Source organism: Manis pentadactyla, chromosome 13, assembly GCF_030020395.1.
Source record: "Manis pentadactyla isolate mManPen7 chromosome 13, mManPen7.hap1, whole genome shotgun sequence".
Classification (NCBI taxonomy): domain Eukaryota; kingdom Metazoa; phylum Chordata; class Mammalia; order Pholidota; family Manidae; genus Manis; species Manis pentadactyla.
Window position 1 is genome coordinate 107,234,745 of NC_080031.1, and position 23,473 is coordinate 107,258,217.

General features: G+C 39.8%; 1 protein-coding gene across 3 annotated transcripts in view; it reads left to right on the top strand.

Annotated features, from left to right (window-relative positions):
- Positions 1 to 13,850: 13,850 nt before the first annotated feature.
- SPINK5 (serine peptidase inhibitor Kazal type 5) overlaps positions 13,851 to 23,473 on the top strand; it is a 62,485-nt gene continuing 52,862 nt past the window's right edge. The window contains exons 1-4 of one of the 3 annotated variants that reach the window (XM_036894516.2): positions 13,851 to 13,993; positions 15,335 to 15,360; positions 18,591 to 18,718; positions 20,272 to 20,344. In XM_036894516.2, the coding sequence (XP_036750411.2) occupies positions 13,939 to 13,993; positions 15,335 to 15,360; positions 18,591 to 18,718; positions 20,272 to 20,344 (282 nt within the window). In that variant the 5' untranslated portion in view covers positions 13,851 to 13,938. The remainder of the gene's footprint in view (positions 13,994 to 15,334; positions 15,361 to 18,590; positions 18,719 to 20,271; positions 20,345 to 23,473) is intronic. The other 2 variants (XM_036894545.2, XM_036894531.2) reach the window with 2 other exon arrangements.

Consider the following 23,473-nt stretch of genomic DNA (forward strand, 5'->3'; position numbering starts at 1 on the left):
TGAGGGCAAGGAGAGTGGAATGAGTTTCAGCTCTGCTGCCCTCTACCTATGTGTCCCTTCACTGGGATCACTGATGAAATAGCAACACTTGAATATGCTAGAACATTTCAGGGCCCCCTCCAGTTCAAAGCCTCTAATAAGTCTGTGACTGTTCCTAAGTGTACACCTGATTCTTTGGGTGCTGGACTCCCTCAAGGGCTGTACACTCAGGAGGGCTGAGTGTGTTTGCTTGTCAGGGCCTACCAGCTTTTCCCCCTTTCTTTAATCCTTTTTAAATAGGATTCATCCTTATGTCCACCCTCACTGCTTAATTCCATGAGAAATGGGAGGAAAATATGTGCTCTGGCAAAGGCATCTATCTAGTTTGGCTTAAGATGATATTATTTTTCTTCCCTGGAGAAGAGACCCGGGGCTAAGCAGATTTGGTTATGCGAGCACTTCCTGCTGAGGAATCAGGGCTGAGCTTCCGAGGGGACTGCAGAGCCCGGTTCCCCCGTTGCTTCTCACCGGAACGCGCATCTCAGAGGATATTCTGCGTTTCTGCCATGAGTAGGCTGCCATTTATCCATTGCACCACAACTCTAAGATGAGAGATTATTCTGACTCCCAAGATTTGTTTTCAGAGCACAACAGTTAATTAGGTGGCAAGACTACAGGGTGGGGTGGTATTTCATTATTCTGGGTGTCTCCACACCCACATGGATTTGGCCTGGTGCCACTGTCAGCCACCCTCAGAGAAGTGACATCTGACAATGCAGCCACTCCCAGATGACAACAAATTGTATTTTTAAGGACTAACTTTAATTAAAAATTGCATATATTAAATAATCTGGGAGCAAGAATAAGGAGTCAGCTCTTTCCTCCCTCCGTCCCTCCCCCTCCCCCTTTTTCTGAGATTTTGGGGTGTAAGGAGCGGACTTTGGAAGTGAATAGACCTGATAAAGGTCAGAGCTGAGGTGGCCTGAGGCACGTGACACCAGCCTGGGTTGGGGACTGGCTGGCTTTTGCTCAGCACCTTCAGCTCACAGAGTACCCCACCTACATTGTTCAGTCACACCTCCATGACCACACTGGTATGTGGATGGCAATATTATTTCATGTTTTTTAAATGAGAAAATGTTCTCTGAGATGTAAATACACATGTCTAGCATCACACCGATAAGTTACAGGACCCAGTTTTTTACACCACATCTCATGCTTTTTTTCACTCTTTTTCACAGCTATTCCTTAAGTGACTTAATGGTAGAATGTTCTGTTATTACAGTGATCAATTCACTGATCATGTGAATGACCAATTCATTCACCATGTATTGAGTGTTGCTATGTTCCTGGTATCACTGCCTTTGAAGGCAATATATTAATTTTTTTAAAATTTAATAGACTTTAGTTTTTAGAGCAGTTTTAGATTCACAGCAAAACTGAGCAGAAGGTAAAGAGGTTTTCCATATAACCTCTACCCCCGACACACATGTATGGCCTCCCCATTATCAACATCCCCCACCAGAGCGGTGCACCCATTACAGATGATGGACTTACACTGACACATGACCATCACCCAAAGTCCATAGTTCACATTAAGATTCACTCTTGCTGGTGTATTTTATGGGTTTGAACAAATGTCTAATGTCTGGTATCCACCATTATGGTATCACACAGAGTAGTTTCACTGCCCTAAAAATCCTCTGTGTGAAGGCATTATTTCAATTCCACTAGTTGATATACTGGATTGTTACAGCTTAATTGGTTGACTTTCTTTTTGTCCTGTTTGTCCATTTGCCCACGTGCCTCACTTCATGAATAACTGAGGAATTTAATCTATGTTCACAGTCCTGCTCCATGTAAAAGTAAGGACTGGAATTAAAACACAGACTTCCTAATTCCACATCAAATACTGTTTTGACTTCATTCATTACCTTGCTAATGAGGTAGAGGGAGAAGAGGGACTGACGGCAGACATTCCCTTCACACCTGTCTCCCCCAGCCCCATCTCTAGCTGTGTGATAAGGCATTTCCTCTCTTAAAAAGAGGGAAAATGTTAGAAAATTTAGGAGCTTAGAATTAGCTGTTTGATTTTCTGATCTATTTGAAAAGGTGTCACTTCTTCATGGCACAAATGACCTGTCAATCTCTCCGGCTATGCGTGAGTGTTGTTCGTTGAGATTGACCAAGGTCCTTGCAGCGGCCTCACCACCTGGAGTGCAATTTGCTGTCTGCAGGAAGGGGTGCGAATGAGAAAACGGGTTTCCTATCCTGCAGGCTATTCGTCCATGCCCCTAAAACTAAGTATGATTGATGGCACCTCCCATGAAATCTTCAGTATTTTAAAAGACCCAGAAGTGGATTTCGCCACCGTGATCTCTAATTCAACATAGTCAACAGGCTAACAGGAGGGCATTTCTAATGGCAGTGAACACTGTGTACTTTCTAAACTCCAGGTACTATTTAAGGCTTTACATGAATTACCTCATGTAATCCTCATGGCAATCAGTATTCCAACTCTCAGTTTAGTAGTGAAGAAATTGAGAGTCTAGATAAATAGCTCCTGGCCCCATAGCGAAAAAAGCCAGTCTTTGCCACTGGCAAACTTAAGCCCAACGCTTCGCTTCTAAATTATATCTCCTTCGACTCTCGAGTAGGCTTCGTTGTCTGTGACTTGAGCTGCTACCAGTAATAATAGTTGCTTTTTCTTGCTGCCGTCTCACTCTTTCAGTTGGGTGACATTCTTACGATTTTCCTGAAGTCAAAATACTAGCAAGTCACACATTTTAGAAAAATCACTGGTCTTTTATGGTACAGACTGGAGAGCTGATGTGTGTCCAGACGCCATCTGGGTCCACCTGCAGGAGGTGGTCCAGGGAAATCTGTTGAGCACTTCACTCTGGCATCACCAAGTGCAACTTTTGGAAGGGCGAAAGCCACCCAGGCCCCATCAAAATAGATCACGGCATTAGCAGTGTGATCATATAGCCCAGGTGTGGGGTATTAAGGATATGTGTTTTTAAATTAATTAGGGAAAATGCACTTTGTCTTAGCCCTCAAATCTTCATCTGTGACCTAAAGGGGAGAGCTGATGACTTTCAGTGTATTATCTACCCTTAAAATATCTAATTTTTTTAAAAAGCATTTTTGTTCTTAAAAATGTCTACTTAGTGCAAAAAGACTTATTAGACAAGAAAAAGAGAAAGAGAAACATAAAAAGTCTTAATTCTACAAATCAGAGATGACAAAAGTCAGGATATTTTGGCAAATCCACTTGTGTATTCCTTAATTCATATATATATAAATCCTTAAAAAATATTATAATATTGAATATGAATTTTTTCTGAAGTCAAGTTTATTACAGTAAACTTTATAAAGACAAAATTCAAAATCTTAGGTGTGTAGTTACATGCGTTTTGACAATCACTTGTGTAACTATGAGCACCATCGAGATATAAAGTAGTTTTTTCAATCCAAAATACTTCCCTGTGTAATTTGGAAGTTAATCCCCTCCCTGGGTACCCTCTTGGCAACCTCTGATCTGTTTCTGCCCCTGTGATTTTTGTCACTTTAAAACATCATATAAACGGGAGCATTTGTGTACAGAACGTTCTGTACCTGTCTTCTGCTTAGAATGAGACCTTGATGTTCACTCATGTTGTAGCAAGTGCACTACTTCATTTCTTTTTTTCTTGGGTAAATATCCATTGTAAGGATGTACAAGTCTCTCTATAAATGTGTATGTATCCAAATGCACATTTGGACTGTTGCTGTGTTTTAGCGATGAGGACTGAAGTCGTCAGCTGTGGGTGGGGGTGGGAAGCGCGATCCCAACCCGGGACAAATGAAGCGGTGAAACTGGTGAGGCCGGAATCAGTTAAGGGAAAAGCTGGGTGGGAGAGACTCTTTACTGCTCGCAAGAGGCCGGGCCCTGCTCGTCCCTCCCTGGCAGCCAGTCTCGCCCACCCCTGGGCCTGCCCTCCCCGCTCTGCCCACCCCTCCTGGGAGGAGCTCTGCAGGCGGAGCCCCAGTGACTGACAGGTGCCAGATCAATTGCCCAACAGAGGAGCCGAGAACAGCTTCTCTCCACCCCTTGTCCGCGGAGGCTGGGACAGGCCGCAGCGGTGAGCACCTGGTGTCATGTCAAACGACTAAGCCCAGGAGAGAGGTTCAGGAAATACTGCAGTTTTTACCCACAAGTTACTTTAAATATTCTTTTATAGGCTTTGTATGGACATTGTCTTAATTTCTTTTGATTAAATACCTAGGAGTGAGATTGCTGTGTCATGAGGTCAGTGTATGTTTAACTCTGTAGAAAGAATGTATAATTTTATAATCTATGTTTAAAAAAAATTTTTTTTGGAAATAATTATAGATTCACAGGAATTTTCAAAGACAGTACAAATGGTCTTGTGCACTATTTACACAGTTTCCCCCAGTAATTAAATCTTACATAATTATGATACAAAATCATATTTGGGAATTTGACTTTGATTCAGTGTGTGTGTATAGTTCAATGTTATTTTATCTCATTCATAGTTTTGTGTAGTCACCACTATAATCAGTATGTAGAATTTTCCATCCCCACAAAGATTTCTCTCTGCTACACCTAGTCACATGTACCTGTCATCCAACAGCCATCCTTAATCCACTAGTTCGTTTTCCATGTCTATAATTTCATAATCTTGAAAATGTTATGTAAATTGAATTATAGCATATGAATTTTAGAGATAAGCTTTTTTTCACTAAGCATAATGCCCTTGAGATCCATCTAAAATTGTTGCATATGTAACTCATTCCTTTTTATTGTTGAATAAAATTACATGGTGCGGTGTACTAAGGTTGGTTTAACTGTTCACCTATTGAGGAACATTTTGGTTGTTTCTAGTTTTTGGTTATTACAAATAAAGCTACTATGAACAATTGTGTGCAGGGTTTTGTGTAGATATCTTTTCACTTCTATGTGATAAATGCCCAGGAGTACCATTATGGGTAGTATAATAAGTATATGTTTTGTTTTTTGAGCAATTGACAATGTATTTTCCAGGGTGGTGGTACCATTTTACATTCCTACCAGCAACATATGAGAGATCTGGTTTCTCCAAATACTTGCCAGCATTTAATGTGGTCACTCTTGTTTATTTTAGCCATTCTGACATTGCATTCTCCTAAAATTATTTTCTGCTTTTCCTTTCTCATGTGTCCATTCCATCAAAAGGTACTGCATATTGTCTCACAGAAACTTCACATTAGTTTTCCTGAGATTTTGCTTATGCTGTTCTGCTGAAAAATCAGTAATATTCCCATCCCCACATGTTCAAATATGTTCAGGCCCCAAGGTCTAATCCAAAGGCCACAGTTTCCAAAAAAATCAGTGCCTTTCTGCTGGGTAGAAATAATATATCTTTCATGGATATTTCATCTGTGCTTCTTTTATGAGGCTTTCATGTTCTGTTGCTCTTATCTTTGAACTTTTTTCCCTTTTATTTTGGATAATTTCTAATATATGTCTTCAAATTCACTGATCTTTTTTTCTATATCAAATTTAGCATTAATCATATTTAGTGTATTTTTCATCTCAGACTCAAAAAAGTTCAATTTGTATTTTGTTTTTATATTTTTCACATCTCTACTTCACATTTTGAACATTTGGAACACAGTTATAACTGTTTTAATGTCCTCGTCTGATAATTCTCACATGTGTAACAGTTTTGAGTTAATTTTGTTTGATTTTTCTCCTTACTATTTCTTGCTCTTTATATTTTCTTGCTTCTTTAGTATGCCTACCAATTTTTTATTGAATACCAGATATTATAAGTTTAACATTATTTACTAGGGAATATTTTGAATTTCTAAAAGTATTTTTAAATTTTGTTCTGTGACACAGTTAAGTTAGTTGGAAATCATGTGAACCCTTTTGGGCCTTGCTATTGACATTTGTTAGCAAGACTGGGAAAATATTTATTTAGAGCTGATCATCCCCTACTACTGAGACATGGTCTTACTGAGTATTCTACACAGTGACTTACTGATTCTGAGGTTTTCTGGTGCGGGTGGTAGGGACACGCACTGTTCCTCACCCTGTGTGAACATCAGGTACTGCTCTCTCTAACCATTTTTGGTAAACCTTTTCTTGGTCTTGAACAGTTTCCTCATACGCATTTGATGATCAGTCTTCTGCTGAATACTTAAGGAATGTTTGTATCTCTGGGGTCCTCACTTTGTTCAACTTTCTCATTCCCAGTACTACGAACTGTGAACTTTAGCTGCCTTGGTCTCTCTGGAATCGCAGCTTTCTCTTCAAAACAGAGAGCTGCATGGCTGTGCCTCAGTTTCTCCTTCATGCTCTATGGCTTGGAAATTTTCTCAAAAGAATAATCTGGGACAATTTTAGAACTCAGCTTGCTTGTTTACTGTCTTTCATGGATCATTTGTCTTTGAGACACACAAATTTCAAGAGACTGATGCCTAATTATCTTTAAAACCATTGTTTCATGTGACTTGTCTCTTTGTTTGTTTGCATATTGTAGGCAGGAGTGTAACCAGTTCCTGCCACTTCATTTTGGCTGGATCCTGAGTCTAGTCAATTTGTTTTGATTGGTTTTTCCTCTTATTATAGGTTCTAGTTCTGGTTTCTTTGTCTGGTAATTTTTTATTATAGGCTAGTCATTGTATGTTTACTTTGCTGGTTGATGAAAACTTTTGTATTCCTCTAAATGTCCTTGAGCTTTATTTTAGGACACAGTTAAGTTACTTGGAAATAGCTTGCATTCTAAGTCTTGCTTTTAAACCTCGTTAGATGGAACCAGAGCAGACTGTGGGGTTAGTTTTGCCCCACTCTTAGGGCAACACCCTTTTCAGATCTCTACCTGAATGACAAGGTTTTTCCATTTGACTTCTGGGAATATGAAATCTCTCCTCCCCTGTTTAGGCTCTGGGGACACTCTGGAAAATCCACAGGGTGATTTTTTATCCCCCAAGCCTTGAGTAGTTTTTTCACATGTGTTTACTTATTGCTACATGGTTGAGGACTCTAGGTGGATGGCTTGCTGAAGGTCACTGAAGGCCTCTCCTTGGAGCTCTGTCTTCTCTGTGCCGTGTGGATCTTAGCTGCCTCGGCGTCTGCAGCCCTCAGCTTTGCATCCTTGTCTCAGGGAGACTGCTAGGCTCTGTCTATGCTTGTTCTTTCTGTGCCACAGCCTGGAAATTATAGACAATCACAGAAATTACAGCCTGGAAGTGTGACCATGCAGGGCTAACTTGGTTTTTGTTCCCTCTTCCAGGGTTCAGTGGCCTCTACTATGTGATATCCAGTGTCAGAAAACTATTGTTTCATATAGCTTTTCTGTTTGTGGTTTTTTTTCCCCATTATTTTAGGTAGAAGGAAAAATCCTTTCCTTGTTACTCCATCTTGGCCAGAGCAGAAAACTTATTTATCATTTAAAAATAAATTCCTGTATCCCTTAGCATACATACTATCTGTTTCTCTTTTCAGTACATAAAGCAGGTATTTTTGTTTTTTTATCTGCCTTCTCAATGCCTTCTCATCATTTGCTTTCTACTGAAATTATCAAAGCTGTATCTTCAAGCACGTTTCATATTGTTAGGAAAGCCAAAGGGCATAGGGAAAAGACAGTATAATTTTGATTCAATAGAGTTCTGTATGATTCCAACTTTTACCATTTTACTATTTGTATCTTTTGGTAAGTTCCTATGTCTCTCTAAATTTCATTTAAATGGGGACACTAACAATAATACATATCCATCCTACTCAATAGGTTGGTCATGAGGCCCAAATGGAATATGTATTCTTTTTAATCTTGTAATTTTTAAAGCATTTCACACATGTTAACATTGACCTTTGTCACCAAGATTGTTTTAAATTTGATTATTTTTTCTTTCAATACATTTGGTGTTCTTCTGTTCCCTTTTTTTCTTCCTAAATACATGCCTCTTTTTGGTACTCTTCACATATTTTCTCCTTTTTTCCTATCATAACCTCATTGAAGTAGTGTTCAGAAGTCTGCTAAATATGGGTGGTAGAAAAATACATATGTCAGAATAAGAGTTAGGAGGCTTGAATTCTGTCATAGCCCTTCCCCTTATGGATAAGAGCTTTGAGGAAAATTGCTTAACCATGTTGATATTTCAGTTTTACTGACCATGAAATGGAAATAACATATTTATCTGCTTACTTTAAAAGGTTAATGTGAGGTTCAAATATATAAAATATAAACATGATATAAATGCTTCTTTAAGTACATGTGTACAAATTGGTACTGTACTATAAGTTGTTCTATAAATATTATTCTGTAATGAAATTTTGATATAATTTCTCTGTAAGTACTGTAATAAAGTGATTGCCTTTATTAATGCTAGTAACTGCAGAGTTCTTAAGTAATTTCCTATACATTTTAAAAATACTTCTAGAAGTATGAGCAGTATTTTCTATCTAGGAATGAAAGAAAAATAATCCTTATTTTTTATTGCAGATTAAAGTTGTTATTACATTATCCAAGGCCATTTATGTGGTTGAAAGATAAATATCCACTACTTACAGCTCCTTGCTCAGAAATATTAAATTTACTTTATGGAAAAAAAGTATGCATTTTTTAAAAATAGAGCAGTTTTATAGTAACATTTTGGTAAAGGGATGCATTAATATCACATGGGAAGTGTCACTCATAATAAACCAAAAAACCCACTAAATGCAAAAGAATTTCCATATTCAATTTTAATTTCAATTTCTACCCCTCAAATATTGTTAGATAACTAGTAATATAATGGAGACTAAGAACGTCAGATAAGAAATTACCAGAACAAAACTTTGGTTCTCATAACTATTTAAGGAATGATTCATTCTGATTATCTGAATTTTTCAGATAAATGAGATTATTTAATGAACCTTTCTAATCCCAGCTCATTTTTTTAGTATTGAGCCTAATGTCATCAGGGAATCCCTTGTAAAGGCCAAATATCTGTATTACACACTAGCTTTAGTCTGCGGACATCTCTTTAAAACATGTGTCATGGATTGGATTCAACAATGATCTATATGGTAGTTTTCCACCTCTTCCACTGGACTACATTCTCTTAGAAGTCAGAAACTGTTTTATTTGCCGTTTTAACAGTAGGCTCTCACACAGTGCCAGGCAAATGTAGCCATTTAGTGAATAATTGTTGTATTCACATGGAGAGTATTATAGAATCTATTGGGATATTATAACACCGAACTTTAGACTTAAAATTTTAACTCACTGTGCATGTGCATCCCTGGGGTTTCTATGTGTGTCCAAATTTCCTCTTCTTAAAAGGACACCAGTCAGTCAGGGTTAGGGTAACTTAGTGGCCTCATTTTTACTTATTCATCTCTTTAAAGGCCCTGTCTCTAAATATAGTCACATTTTGAGGTACTGGGAGTTAAGGCTTCAAAATACGAATTTTGCAGGGCACAAGTCAGTCCATAATAGTGGGTGTCTGAGTTAGGTAAATTATAGGTGTAGGTAATGTGGTCACTACAGCGTGTGGTATTTAAGAGTTTGGGATCTGGAGTTTGACTCCTTTTATTTCATTGACAATTATCATTTGCAGGGACCACTACTTACAGATTTTATGACTTTGGGAAAGTTACAGGACCTCACCAAACCTGAATTACTTTACCGGTAAGAAAGAATGAACTGATACTTACCCATTAGGTTTATTGTTGTACCTGTCACTTAGTACGTGCACAGTAAGTGCTAGCAAAATTTATATTTCTTTGCAAATAATTATATACAAATACATAGACCCTCTTTTCCTAGTTTCTCTCATAAATCTAATAATTTTGTTCTTGCTATTGTTTACACCACACTTGTATAAATATTTTGCATATAAAATACGAATTACTCTTTTGCCAGAATTCAGTATGGTAGCTACTTCAGAATTAATTCATCGTGATTTTTTTTGTAAGGGCAAACTTCTGCTTTCTGTGGTCAGGATGATTCCTGGGAGAGCAGAATGCTTGGAGTTCTCGGGTGATGGGCAGTGTGCTGTCATGGGACAGAGCTTCCAGTAGCGTCAGCTGTAGGGTGTGCTGGATATTGTGCATGAGAATTAAGTATACCTCAGGTATATAAAACTTAATACAGTTAAAAACTGGATATTGCTACTTTCGTGGGTTTTTAAAATCCTAAACTAATAAAAGCAACAATCATATCTATAAACAACAGGGTCTGTATGCTTAGTGATCAAACAGTGCCCATTCCATCCTGTTCTTAGAGAAAATGAGATGCTTATCTCCATAGTAATCTTGGCCTTTGTAGACAAACAGAGAGGAATTCTCAGAGAGGGAGACCTTAGCTGGTAACGGAACACTTCAGGATGAGGTGGGCAAAGGCTGTTTTCCAATTAGCATCTTTCAGAAAGGAGAATACAGACATGTTACATTATTGGGAAAAACATGAGAATTATAGGAAAGGAAATTAAAAGTTAAGAAAATAAAAATGAAATGACTTCCTCTCCTAAGACTGTAGAACATAATACTTTCAGTCATGGTACCAAAATGCCTCTTGCCCAAGTCATTATGGGTGTATGTTTTGTTTTGTTTTCCAGCTCTTTCAGTTATTCATCAAACATGTAGAACCCTTCTGGGGTGTGTGTGAAAGCGGAGAGTAAGAGGAGAGAACGACAGCAGCAGCCGAACGCTGTAGCTAGTCTAGAGCGCGGCGGTGCCTGGATTCCCTCCGAACCGCCTGGGAGGCCATGAGGCAGCCCCACGGGGGTGAGAACGGGGAGAGCGGGGCTGGTTCCCCCTGCAGGGATCGCCAGTCTGGGCAGGTGAGGAAAGTGAAGGCACGCCTGCTTCGCCACCTCACAGTGCTGCGTAGAGAAATCAAGAGCCACGAACGGCAGGTTGTCTTGAAAGATATGGAGGCTGATTTAACAGAAGGGCACTGTAGCTGCTCATTGAACTACTGTGGTCATCAAGAATATCTCTGCCAAGAAAAAGACAAGATTTGAACAACGATCTGACAACTGGATTTTAGAAATGACTTTGGTTTTCAGTAACATTGTGGGAATACAAAATCTTGCTTACTTCATTGTTTTCTCATCTCTTCCCTCCAGGTCGGTGCCCTCGACGTGAATTCCGACTCTGGGCCGCTTGGTACGTGTGTTGGATTGTAGAGCTGACGCTCTTTTTTACAACCTGGCTCTATTCTTTCCTAATGAGAGGAAAAGGATGCTGCATGTTTGATGAATAATTGAAAGAGCTGGAAAAAAAGACGGAATTTAGAATTCATGAAAAATATGTTATCACCTGATCTACAAGTACTCTGATAACCCGAACCCCAGTTCTCCGAAACCTCAATCCCATTCATTTTAATTGAAATCCCATGGTTTTGAGAAATAAAGATGGACTGACCGAGCATGCGGCGAATGACCCCTGGGTTTGCAGCAGCCCCGGAGCGGAGAGGAGAACCCCGGGCGCCGTCCTTTCTCCCCTTGGAAGAGGTCATCGGCTCCAGGCCTCCTCCTCAGCACCCCGGAGGTCCTGGGGGTCAGCGAGGAGCCCCCTGCAGTAAGGAAGAGCCCCCCTCCACCGCCCCCCATAGCAGGGCCTCTGCACGGACGCATCATCTCCGGGCCCCTCTGTTCCACCCTCGCGCCTCTTCCACCCGGGACACTGTCCGCTCGGCTAGTTCGGGATGCATGGGAGCACATCACACGGCCACCGGCTCTGCTGCCAGGCGTTAGGCTTCCTGCCCACGGTGACGGAGGGTGTGGGGACGCCCTTCACTCGGTCTGACAGAGCCGGTGAGCGACCGAAGACCAGCATTGGCCCGTCGGTAGGTGGGGGGGTCTTGGGGGTGGAGGTCAGGGACTCATGATGAGTGAAACTTAGCAACGACCGGCACGTTTTAAATGGCTAATGCCTTGATTTGTTTTAGGTGTTACGATTTAGCACGCAGTGACAAGATGAAAAAGAGACCGACCTTACGTCCTTACTTTTTAATTTCACTACAGGGTGTGTCGGGGATGCTGTTCTACGCTGTCAACAGATCTGCTGGTGAAGTCCACATTCTAGAGATGTTGACCGTTCTTGGAATCCTAGCATTGCCTAGTATAGCCACATCATTCTAATGACGTAGTAAGGAAGACAGCTATCATTAACTGTAAAGCTGATCATATATTCTTGAAATTGTTTTAAGCATTACACACACACACAAAGTACCACTAACCCTTACAATTGTACAAGGTTTTTATTATCCCTGTTTTACATATTAGGAAACTGAAGCTACAGAAAGTAAGTGACTTGTTCAAGGCAACGTAGCTAGTAATTGGTGAGTCAAGATCTGGACCCAGATCTACCAGGTACCGAAGCCAGGTTCATTTCTAGTACATTGTGTAGTTGCAAAGACAGGAATAGAAAACATTTTCTGGCTCCTTGTCCCATTCTCTTCCCACTAAGCTGTGATGGATGTCAGCTCTCCAACTGTAACAGTGATGCAATCTGACCTTGCTTTCCATGGTCACTAAGTTTACTAACTCACTGGAAAGAAAGCAGTAATAGTGCAGACCTTGAAGCCAAAAATTCTGTTTTTATAGGAAATAAATCGTTTCATGAAAAGAAAAGGAAATAATCTGGTTTTGATGGTATTCAGAGTGCTGACATGATCCCACAGTCGGCTAGTTGGCCGGTTTTCTGAAGCAGTCTTTAAAGGGGCTTTGAGCCCGTGAAGTCGAGAGCTCCCCTGTGGATGTGGACACCCTGTGGAGTCCTGGGATCGAACTGTTTGGCCCTGGCTTCAGTCGTTTTGCATATTTATTCAAGTGCTTTCTCGAGCTGGTAAAGTCAAATAAGGTGGAGGACAAAAGGCACTGCTTGTGAATGGAAGGGCCTAGTGAAGAAGATACTTTCTCCAGAAAAATATTACACTTATATGTTTATATTAAAAAAATTTTTTTTCCTTCTTAGGAGACTAAATAATGAGGCAATACAGAAATCAAGCTTAATTTGGGGGAAAACTGAGCCAAATTTTCCACGGTACGTTGAGGGTTTGGGGCCGTGGAGAGTCAGCCTGAGCCGCCAGAGTTTATGGTCTTGGTTGGTTAGACTATGTGACAAGCCTTTGAATAGGAGATGCCCTCCAGACGGAGAGCGTTTCCAAGTACAGATCGCAAGCTCTGATCTCACCTCGGTGCTGCCTTTGCCGTCGGGTGGCGTGGAGCCGTGTGTGGGGCTGAAAGGATGTGGGACCTGCAGTCGCCGGTCGCCACCTTTGCTTCTTCCGTCTAAACCCCCTGCTCCTGGGCAAGTCTGCTCCCGAGTTCTGTCTCCCCGTGAATTCCGTGTCAGAGCTGTGCTGGCTGATCCCTTGGGGTTCTTCTGCTCTGCCTCATGTATGAGCCTGTGCCACGGAACTGAGACCCTTCAGGACATCTGCGGGAGGAAGCCCCGGGAACCCTAGTTTCTTGGGTTACAAACAGCTTTCTTCAGATGTGGACGTCTTTAAATCTTCACCTGACGGGTAGGACAACTGATCTGGCTTCCTTTTCTCTCTCCTTCCACTTAGGAAGGGAGCACAGTTAGAAACACGTTTGTCTCTAAGGTAATATGTTTGGTGTTGCTAGGAATCCAGGTCTTATATAGGACTATGAAGGATTAAACTCTGACTAGGGTCCTTGGACTCAATCTATTGCCTTTTGGGGAATGTATCATGAAAACACTTTAGAACTAATTTAGAAATAGACATTATCTATTCAAATATGCCGCCTTGACAGGATCTTAAAGGATGGAAGGTAAGTTGATGTGGTATATTAAGTCTAGCATGACCTCGAACAACTGGTTTTTAGCGTTGTGGGTGTCACCAGCATGCCAGGATATATAAAAGTGAGCTGCACCTCCACGGGCTCAGTCTGAGGCCCCAGCTGGTGAGCAATGCGCGCTGCAGACCTGTAGCCGACTCACACGTCTCCAGCATGAAGACAGCTGCAGTGCGGGTGCTCCTGACCCTGGCTCTTTGCCTCGTGCAAGGTGAGCGATCTGCATATGATCTGAGCCTCTTGCCACATCACACAGCCCTGGGCAGGGACTCATCTCCTTCCCCCCTGAACACACATATACATATACACAGATTTGATCATGAAATGATTTGCCAGACCTGGAGATTTAAAGAACTATATATGTGGCTTGATAATCATGTTGTTATCTTTAGAAATGGCAAGTAACTTGACATGGTCTGAATTTTTATCCATGGAAAATCCTTCCATTAATTCTACATTAGTTCTGAAAAGCTAATAGTTTCAACTTCCCTTCACCAAGGCAAGTTGAAGAAGAATAGGAATATGAATTATATGTTATGTATGTATATTGTATGATACCAAGAATATCAATTCATACCAATAGGAGTTATATATATAATAGATATTTAAAACTTAGAGGAACATTTTATATATATGTATATGTATACATACATAAATATTATATTTATAAACAAAATGTTAAAAAATAAAATTCAACCACTGATTCTTATTTTAAAGCAGTCGTACCTTCTAGCATATTTTATTTCATTTTGGTTTTCAAATTCTAAATGAATTGAAAGTGTTTCTCCAAATGGGTAAGGGGCTTATGTGGGTGCTAGGAGGTAATGTTTTGCGTTTGTTGTTTGAATTCGAAGGGAACATGGAACTTGCTGTTTGAATTCGGAGGGAACGTGGCTTGCCTAGCCATCCTGCTCTGAGACCTCTACGTTTTCTTAAAGGAGCCTCAGAGATGGAGTGTCAGGAAAGCATTAAACACAAATGATTCCCACTTTCCTAAAATACATGTGTAGGTGCAAAAAGGAGTCTGTTAATGAGAGAACATAATAGTCTGTCATTTTAATTAACCTTAATGTTTATCAGATGTCCAGTTTTCACAGCTGTAATTAGGTGACATAATTACCAGAATTCAGAAAATTTAATTGTATGGGTATATATGATATAAACTTTATGCTACATTATTCATTTAAATTATAATTGATATACTATATCTGATATTTGTTATGATTTTAAAAGAGGTCTGCCTCACTTTGCTGTGAAAGGATCTTTGAGAAATTAGATATTTTGAAAGGGTCAAAGTATAGGAGTATTATTTTCCAAAGTAATGGACCTTTATGAATAATTGGACCTGTGTGAGTATGTATACTGACCATTGATCTCCAAGCTCACTGCCTTCATTTTATTTGCCATGGCAAATTTTAATGTGTTCAAAACAGTTTAGTTTTGCAACATATTGCCACTAAAATAAGCAAGGCCCTCCACTGACTGAGTTGTTTGTTTTATTTATTAAATATTTTACATTCACTTATCTTTGGTTTCTGTATTTTCATCCCAGATGCTGCCAGTGAGGATGAAAATCAGGTTAGTCCTGCTTTTTCTGTTCATTGAATCCACTCCAAAAATCTCTAAAGAAAAGTTGTTTGAGGCCAACACCTTCATGTTAATAATACAGCCGTATTATGATGATAGGTACTAATAGCTTCTGCTAAAAACAAAGAAATAGGTCTTTATGAATCAGGGCATGACTCACACATACACACAGACACACACACACATCAGTGTATTAGATAATGGATTGGTGCTAAAAGGATGCTTTATAATTCCATAAAAAATGAACAAGTGGATCAGTATTGTTAGTTTAATAGCTGAAAAAGTCGTGATGTACATAGAAAGCTGAAGTAAATGTTTGTGTGGCCATTATGTAAAAAGTGGTTGTCTGTAACTTGTATATAGTCAATGTATGTATTTCATTCAATAAATATTTATTGAGTGTGTTATATGTCAGACGTGTTCAAGATGCTGGGGATATTCAGAAGTAAAGGCAATAGTCAAGAATCCTGCCCTTGTGGAACTTACACCTTAGTGGAGGAAAACAAACAAAGCAATAAGTACATCGGTAAAATGTATAGTACATTAGGGAATAATTGATGCTAGGAGAAAAATAAAGCAGGATGGAAGATAGGAATTTCTAGGGATGGAGGTAAGAGCAATTCTTGGGATAATCTGGTGAATTCTCCCTAAGAAGAGCATTAGAATAAGGATCTAAGGGTGGGAAGGGAGTGAGCTGTGAAGACATTTGCAACATGTAGCGGATGAGGCAGAAGCACCTGTGCTGGAGGGGACCCCGGCCCAGCAGGTGTTGATACCAACTCTGAGCAGGCTTTTGTTTGAGAAATAAAAGCATCACTTTCTGTATGGAAGTTACATTTTTAAAATAGTTAAAAGGGCCAAATACACACACACCTATGTCATTAATTCAGCATTTAACCCAGTGCTGGGTATATAGCAGGTATTTGCTATGTCTCAGAAGCCATAAACACTAAAATCCTAAAACAGTGAAACAGCCCCTTTTCTACAATGAAACTCTTAGAACCAATAGTTAGATACTCTCTCGCTGTATTTTGTTGTAAACTTTTTTTAAAGGAACTTATTCTTATGTGAATGTTCGAGAAAATTTTATCATATTCTCTATCATTCCATCTAAGTTTGCTAATTAAGAGAGGTTCAGAAACTTCTATTAAGTACAGTTATATGTAGAGTAGAAAAAAGGCTGGATCTTGGAAAATCAAAGAGCACGCTCCCTTGGATGTTTTATACTGGCAAAAAGAAGGGTATTCTGTAAATCTCACTGTGCATAAAGCCCTAATTTTCTTTTTCCAACTCTGATAATGGCTGGTAGTTCCAGTAGACATTTAAAATTTTGCACTGATACTTTTTATGTCATCAAACTGTTTCAATGATGAACATTTTAAAAGCATAAATTTAGCCACTCTTCATGTTAGCATAAGCAAGAAGAATAAAAAGATGTAATTATTGCTCTCCAAATATTTCTGATCTGATCGCAGTGTTTGGATATTCTGTCAGAAGGGAGAGCTATCGATTTAGTCTTTCTTATGGCGCTGGAATTTTTATACTCCAGCTTCAGTGACTTGCGTTCCTTCTGGTGCCATAAAAGCCTGTGGACTGTCGCAGACACTGGCCGGAACGCCTCAGGAAAGCCCTGTGGGCACCCGCAGGACCCTGACCGCACGCTTAGAGTCGTCGTCTCGGAAGGGTTACCGCCAGGCCCAGAGCCACCTTGTCTGTGCTCTAACCCAGACAAGGGGTGTGTCAGCCCCTAGGGACTGATCATCACACTGCCTGCGGAGGGACAGGGGAAGACAGGGGCCTAAGTCAGAGCTCGTGGAGGAGGTGAAAAGAGCTGGGCCTTAGAGAGCCTTGTTCTTCTGAGACACGTGGAGAAAACACAAACAGCGACATAAAAACAAGACAAACATGAGCCGAAAGCTGGAAGTTAGACCGCATTTAACATTGCTGAGCAGCCGTCTCCCTACTTCAGGATGCCTTTTCGGTCTAGATCTCTTCTGGGTTCAACCCTCTCTGTGCTGGTAATTGGTGGGTTATTACAGTTCTCCCGATGGAAAACCCATTTGCTACTTTCAATTTTTATGGGCTTCTCCTGTTTCCCAAGAGAATGCATCGGATAATTCTACAACTCAGAAAAAATAGCATTGAGTTCCGTCTTACCCAATTAAACACTGTGAACAAGTTTGTTACGTCTCTGGGCCTTAGTTGTCTGTAAAAAAAAAAAGTGGGTATTTCTAAGAATTAAGTGCTCATCTAATTGTGACATTGGAGAAATCCAGTTCAACATTTATCCTGATTGGTAATGTTCTTTATCAACTGACGCTAAAACTGTTTAAAGCTTCATTCTAGTATTATCATGAATCCTTGTATTCAATACTTTTAAAAGCATCTTGAAACAGGATTTTTTCTGAAAAATCAAAACAAAACAAAATAATTGTATTCCAAAGGCTTGTTTTAAAGGCCCAGTGAATTTTCTAAGCTCATAGGGCACATAGCTTTTTAAATCAGTACTTCCCTAAGTAATGCAAATGCCCATTGATTTTTAAGCTTCTAGGAAAGAGGAAGCAGCATATAGCAAGCCTCCAATAAAATATATTGAATTAAGCTTTTAGGCAGCCTTTTCATATTCCCTTAAACAGCTGTTATTATTGACCTACTATGTGTTAGATGTTTTGCATGTGTCATTTAGCATATTCTAATAATTATAGTGGCTAGAGCAACAACAAATAATAATAAAAATAAAGGAGGAGGAAGAGGAGAGGAGGAGATTTTGATTATTGATTATCTACTATGTCTCAGGCACCCTTTGAGGGCTTAAATACTTTGCATATTTAATTCTCACAGAACCTTTGAACTATATATACTTCTATCTTCTCTTTTTACAGATAGGGTAAGAGAGCCTTTAAGAAGTTAATTTGCTAAAGCCACTGAACGTTTAAATGAGAACCTTGGAATATAAGTAGGAGTCTTTTGATTCCAAGTCTGTTGTTATTTCCATTTCACTAATTGTTTTAGATGAATGCTTGTTGGGTGAATTTGCATTCTCCAACAGACAATCCAGAGTAATTATTTTCATTTTTATTATTTGTGTCAGCTGAGTGAATGTCTTCCATATAAAGTGGGTAGTGGACAGTAAATAATATTGCTCAAGGAAGTTCTCAGAAAGTAAAGTCTTGCTTAGATGAGGTTTCAGTAAATACAGCTTTTTTTCATCTTTTCTTTAGGAAACATGCAATCAATATCGGGCATTGATGAAAAATGGAAAATTGTTCTGTTCCCAATATAAAAAACTTTCTCAAAGCCCTGATGGAATAATGTTCATCAACAAATGTGCCACGTGCAAAATGATATTGTGAGTAAAATTCTTTCTTTCAAGTGTTCGAGTTACCAGCTATTCTCTAAACTAGAAAATGCATTCTTTTTTATTTTCTGTCAAATATATTTTCTCTATCTAAATGGTTAAATAAAAATGCTCAGCAGATAACTCTGACCCCTCTCATTAGGTAGAGTTGGATATGTGCAACTCACCTGGAAAAATTTTAATAATCCCTCAAGTAGTATTCCAGAACATCCCGGAGGGCCCAGGGTTAATCAATACCTTATATAGGCACTTAGTAGTCTTTTGAGGATGTAGTTCCAATTTGAGTTTCCTGACTGGAAAAAAAGAATTCTTGGGCGTATTAAGACCTGATTCTATTGTACCATAGAGACTAAGTTAAGTCCCTAGGGGATGAGGCCAAACTCTCCTTGTGGCAGCCAACCAGTAGAAGGATTTAAGCAGTATACGTCTGACTTTGTGAGCTGCTAATGTCTCCAGACATCTAGGATTATGCTAGGGTGAAATGGACTAAAGAGTTGATTGGCTTCCATCTACCTGCAACTCAGAAAGAATTAGTATTCTGGAACTTTACCAGCATCCCAGCAATGCTTTTTAACTTGATATCCTTCTCTCCAATGATGCCTCAAAAATGGCAGACTTGAATTATCAATAGTAAATCAAAGTGTCCTACTTTGTTTTTGAACAGGGAAGTCATCCTTGATTTCTGACCACCATCAAAACTTCAACACTAGTACCAAGCCAATACTAAGCTACCCATTTAAGATAATTATTTTAGAATAAGCTTTTTAAATGCCAAGTTGGTATGTGTCAGAGGATTTAATCTGACATAGTCAATAAATGGGGATAATGAAGCTCTGATCACATGCATTGCTTCTAGCGAAGAAACTGTGGGAAGATAAAGGAAGCAGGGCGAGATCTCAGGCAGGGGGTGACCCTGGGCAGCTGAGCAGTCCTTTCTTATCCTCTTGAAAGCCAAATGTAAACCAGTCCATATCTTATTTGCTATTATTAAAGTTTATTTTTCGTTACATAAGATGTTTCAATAGGAGACCTAAGTTATGAATGTAATACATTTACTAAAAAAAACTTTGAAGCAAAGATAAAATGCCTTAAGACACACAGTAGTTTGTTTATCACTTTGAAGTCACTCACTCGATTATTCTTTTTATTACCTATGTGGATTATTTGGGGATAAACTTGGCTTCTTAACCTGGAAAAGGGACTGTATGAGGCACAAAAGCTACGCTCAGCTGCCGAGTTTGCTGTGTGGGACCCTGCAGGCCACAACCAGGACCTAAACAGGAGGGTAGATTCCAGCTCAGGTGGATTGGGTCTTTGCCAGAGAGCATCCCAGCCATGGCGCAGGTGGCCCGCAGCGTCGGCGGCCACCTGGATGTTGGTGATATTTAGGTGGCTGGGACAGTCTGTTGTGTTGTTGAAGGTGGAGACTCTTACCTTCCGTCAGCACCACGTCTGACACATTTCTCAGCACTGAGGAGAGATTTGTGGGGCCTTTGCTCGCTTCTGGATATTCCATCAAAATTAAGTTTACCATGTTTTTCCAGGGAAAAAGAAGCAAAATCCCAGAAAAGGGCCAGGCATTTAACAGGAGCCCCCAGGGCCACTGCCCTAGCAAAGGTGAGACCATTTGGAGTCGGCTTGTCATATTTGCTTTTGAGATTATGATTGACTCTGTTTAGAACCCTCTGTTTGTTTCCTAATTACTAGGTCATACCTGTTGTGAAGCCAGCTACTTAGAAGGGAGGGAACGTGGCTTAGAAGGGTGGGCTAAATATCTGGTACAGCTTGTCGGTAGGCCCAGCCCGTGACCCACCTTCCCGAAAGCACGTGGGCACTGACAGACGCTGAGAGGCGGAGTGGCCCGGGTGGGGTCTGCCTGCCTGGGCCGCTTCTCATTCTTCCCGAGACGTCTGGGCTTCAACAAGAGCCTTCGTGGGGCTGTAGAACTGAGTGCGAATCTCCGAGTACTCATTTATTGTCTATGTCACCTGAACAATTTATGTATCTCTGGGTCTCATTTTTTTTTAATCTGTGAAATGAAATGTGGATCAAATGGGAGACTAAATTTGAAAGGCCAGCTTCAGTGTTTATCATGTGCTGGCAGGCATTTGCCTCATTTTAATTTTCTTTTTCTTTTCCTCTTTTACCTCCTATTGCATATCTTTCCAATACCCAGAGCATTTCCCCTCATTCAACTAGTGTTGCTTGTTTCTATTTTGAAGATGGGGATTCAGACTAATATCTATTTGAAAAAAGTGTTCTGGGGTTAAAAAAAAAAATTAAGAATTAAAAAGAAAGAAACTACACAGATGCAAACCAGCACACACCGTTTCACTTTTTAAGTTTTTTCATTTATGCAAAATAATAAAAATTCTAGCCCAGATTGGGGTAAATTTCTGGACTAGAACGTGTCACAGTAAGTTGCTGACCAAGCTGGGGCGACGGCCAGGTGACCCGACAGCCACTGACACCCCTCCAGGCCTCCTGGGTGGCTGCTTCTCCAGTATCTTCTTTCTCTCCCTCCTGCCCTGCTCCTGACTGTGACTAGATGACCAGTCAGGGCAGGCACACCCGAATCACCCTGACAGCCCTGGTCGAACCAAGCTGCCATCTTCCTTGTCTGTGCTCCCAGGGATGTCTAAGAACCTCAGGCTCCACAGTAAATCTAGTTAACCAAATTCTTTAACTAAACTCAACCAGTCTCACTTTTAAACTAGCAGCACAGTCATCACCCCATCGGCCAGTCACCGCAAATCCTTCACCTGGGCACGAGGAGCTGCTTCTGTGCCCTGCTGACCTCATGCACAAAGATTTACTGGCGACTTTCAATTCTGCCTTTATTTGTGCTACTTAGAAGTTCCTTCTGTAAGATCTATTTTCCACCTCCTCTTTTTCTTTCATGAAAAACTGACACATTAATGGTGTTTAAAATATAAAATAAAAGCAACAAAAAAGAATACACACACACACACACACACACACACACACACACACCAATCCTAACAAACCCGTTATTTAAAAAGTATTACTAGTTAGATGTTGTCACATGTAGATGCACATTACAGAATTTTAATCAAATAGGATTTTTAGAAATAAAATTAAAGAATTTTAAGCCATTGTATATCTGTTAACATTTTATGCTTGAGTTATAATGTTCACTTCTAGGTAACTTTCTTACAATTACATGCTTTGCTACTTAGAAAACTCCCTATTTATGAATTAAGGCAGTTAATATTTGGTTGTGTGCCTTTTAGGTAATTTCTGTCTAGATTTTTGCTTGTCTGTGTTTGAAAAGATTCATGTAATTACACTATGTTTCCATTGTTGTTATTTTTCTCTCCACTATAAAAGAGAAAAAACTACCCATTTTCTCTGCCTAAATTCCTCCCATTAAGAATCAACCCTGACACTCATTCTCAGAATAAGGTGCTGTTCCGCCTGTTCTCCTCCTGCAGACGCCCTCTCTTCTCTTGCGTAATCCATGTCTTTGTCACTAGTACGTCATTCTTTCACCTTCCAACTCTAACATCCAATCAACTAACAAGTCTTATTGGTGTTGCCTTCAAAGTATATCCTAAATTTGACTCCTTTTCATCATGTCCATTTCTACCACCCAGTCCACTCTTCATAGTTTATAATCGCTAACATATTTGGTCCATGTAGAGGACTTTTGTTTTTTAATCAATTGATGGATTATCTGTTTCTCATTGAGTTAGGTTGCCAATTTTGTAGGATATTAAGTTACCATGTGTGTCTGCGTGTGTTTCTGTGTTCCCTACTCTGCTCAGATTAGTTCATTGCTTTAACAAGTGAAAAGGCCTTTCAAATTTAGTCTCCCATTTGATCCATATTCCATAAGTTGAGTGAGTCTCTGCTTTTATCTTTTTAATTATTCTTGTCTGGTTTTGGGATCAATACCAAATAATTCTGAGGTGTGGCATGTAGGGCTATGCTGAACAAGGAGGTCTGCAAATCCTTTCCCCAAAATGCGACTATAAATCCAGACAGAATTGACTGAAACAACTGTTATGGCACTCTGGAAATTGACCAGCATGCTATGTCAATCAGAGAAGCATTTATCCTTGAAAAACTGCTAACCCTTGAATTAGAACAATGTGAGTCTGTGCTGTTCTTGCTCAGGGATTCTTCCGTTTTTACCCCTGTTGTTTAGTTGGTGTGGAGGGCCTACAGGCTGTAAGAGGCAGCAACTGCATTGCCATTGTTGAAAGGCGCTTACCTAATTTGGAGTAGTAGGCAAAAATCATATCTGATACGTCTTGGGTGGAAGATATGTCCTCCACTAAGAGTAAGGAGGTGGCCTGAGGTTGTAGCATGTAAGCATATTTCTGTCTGAGTCATAGCACATGGGCAACAGACACCAAAGAAGGACCAAGCAATTCACAAAATCCTGGCCAACCATAAAGCTGTTTACAAGCATAAATTATGTCCAATCATTGGTCAATCATAAGTTTTACAGATATGGGAGAAAGAAAACCTAGAGAGCCAGGCTTGAAAAATAAATAAACAAACATTTTCTTAGCAGACACGTCAATAGCTGCACACTATGGGAGAACAAAAAATCAGAGATTTAGTCCAGCCAAACATACAAACAATAAAATAGCAAAAACAATCTCATAATCCTGAGTCGCTATAATATGTCACTCTAAAATATCCGGCATTTAACAAAAATTATGGAATATGCAAAGTAGCTAAATGTGTGACCCATGTTCAGGGAAAAAAAAGAGT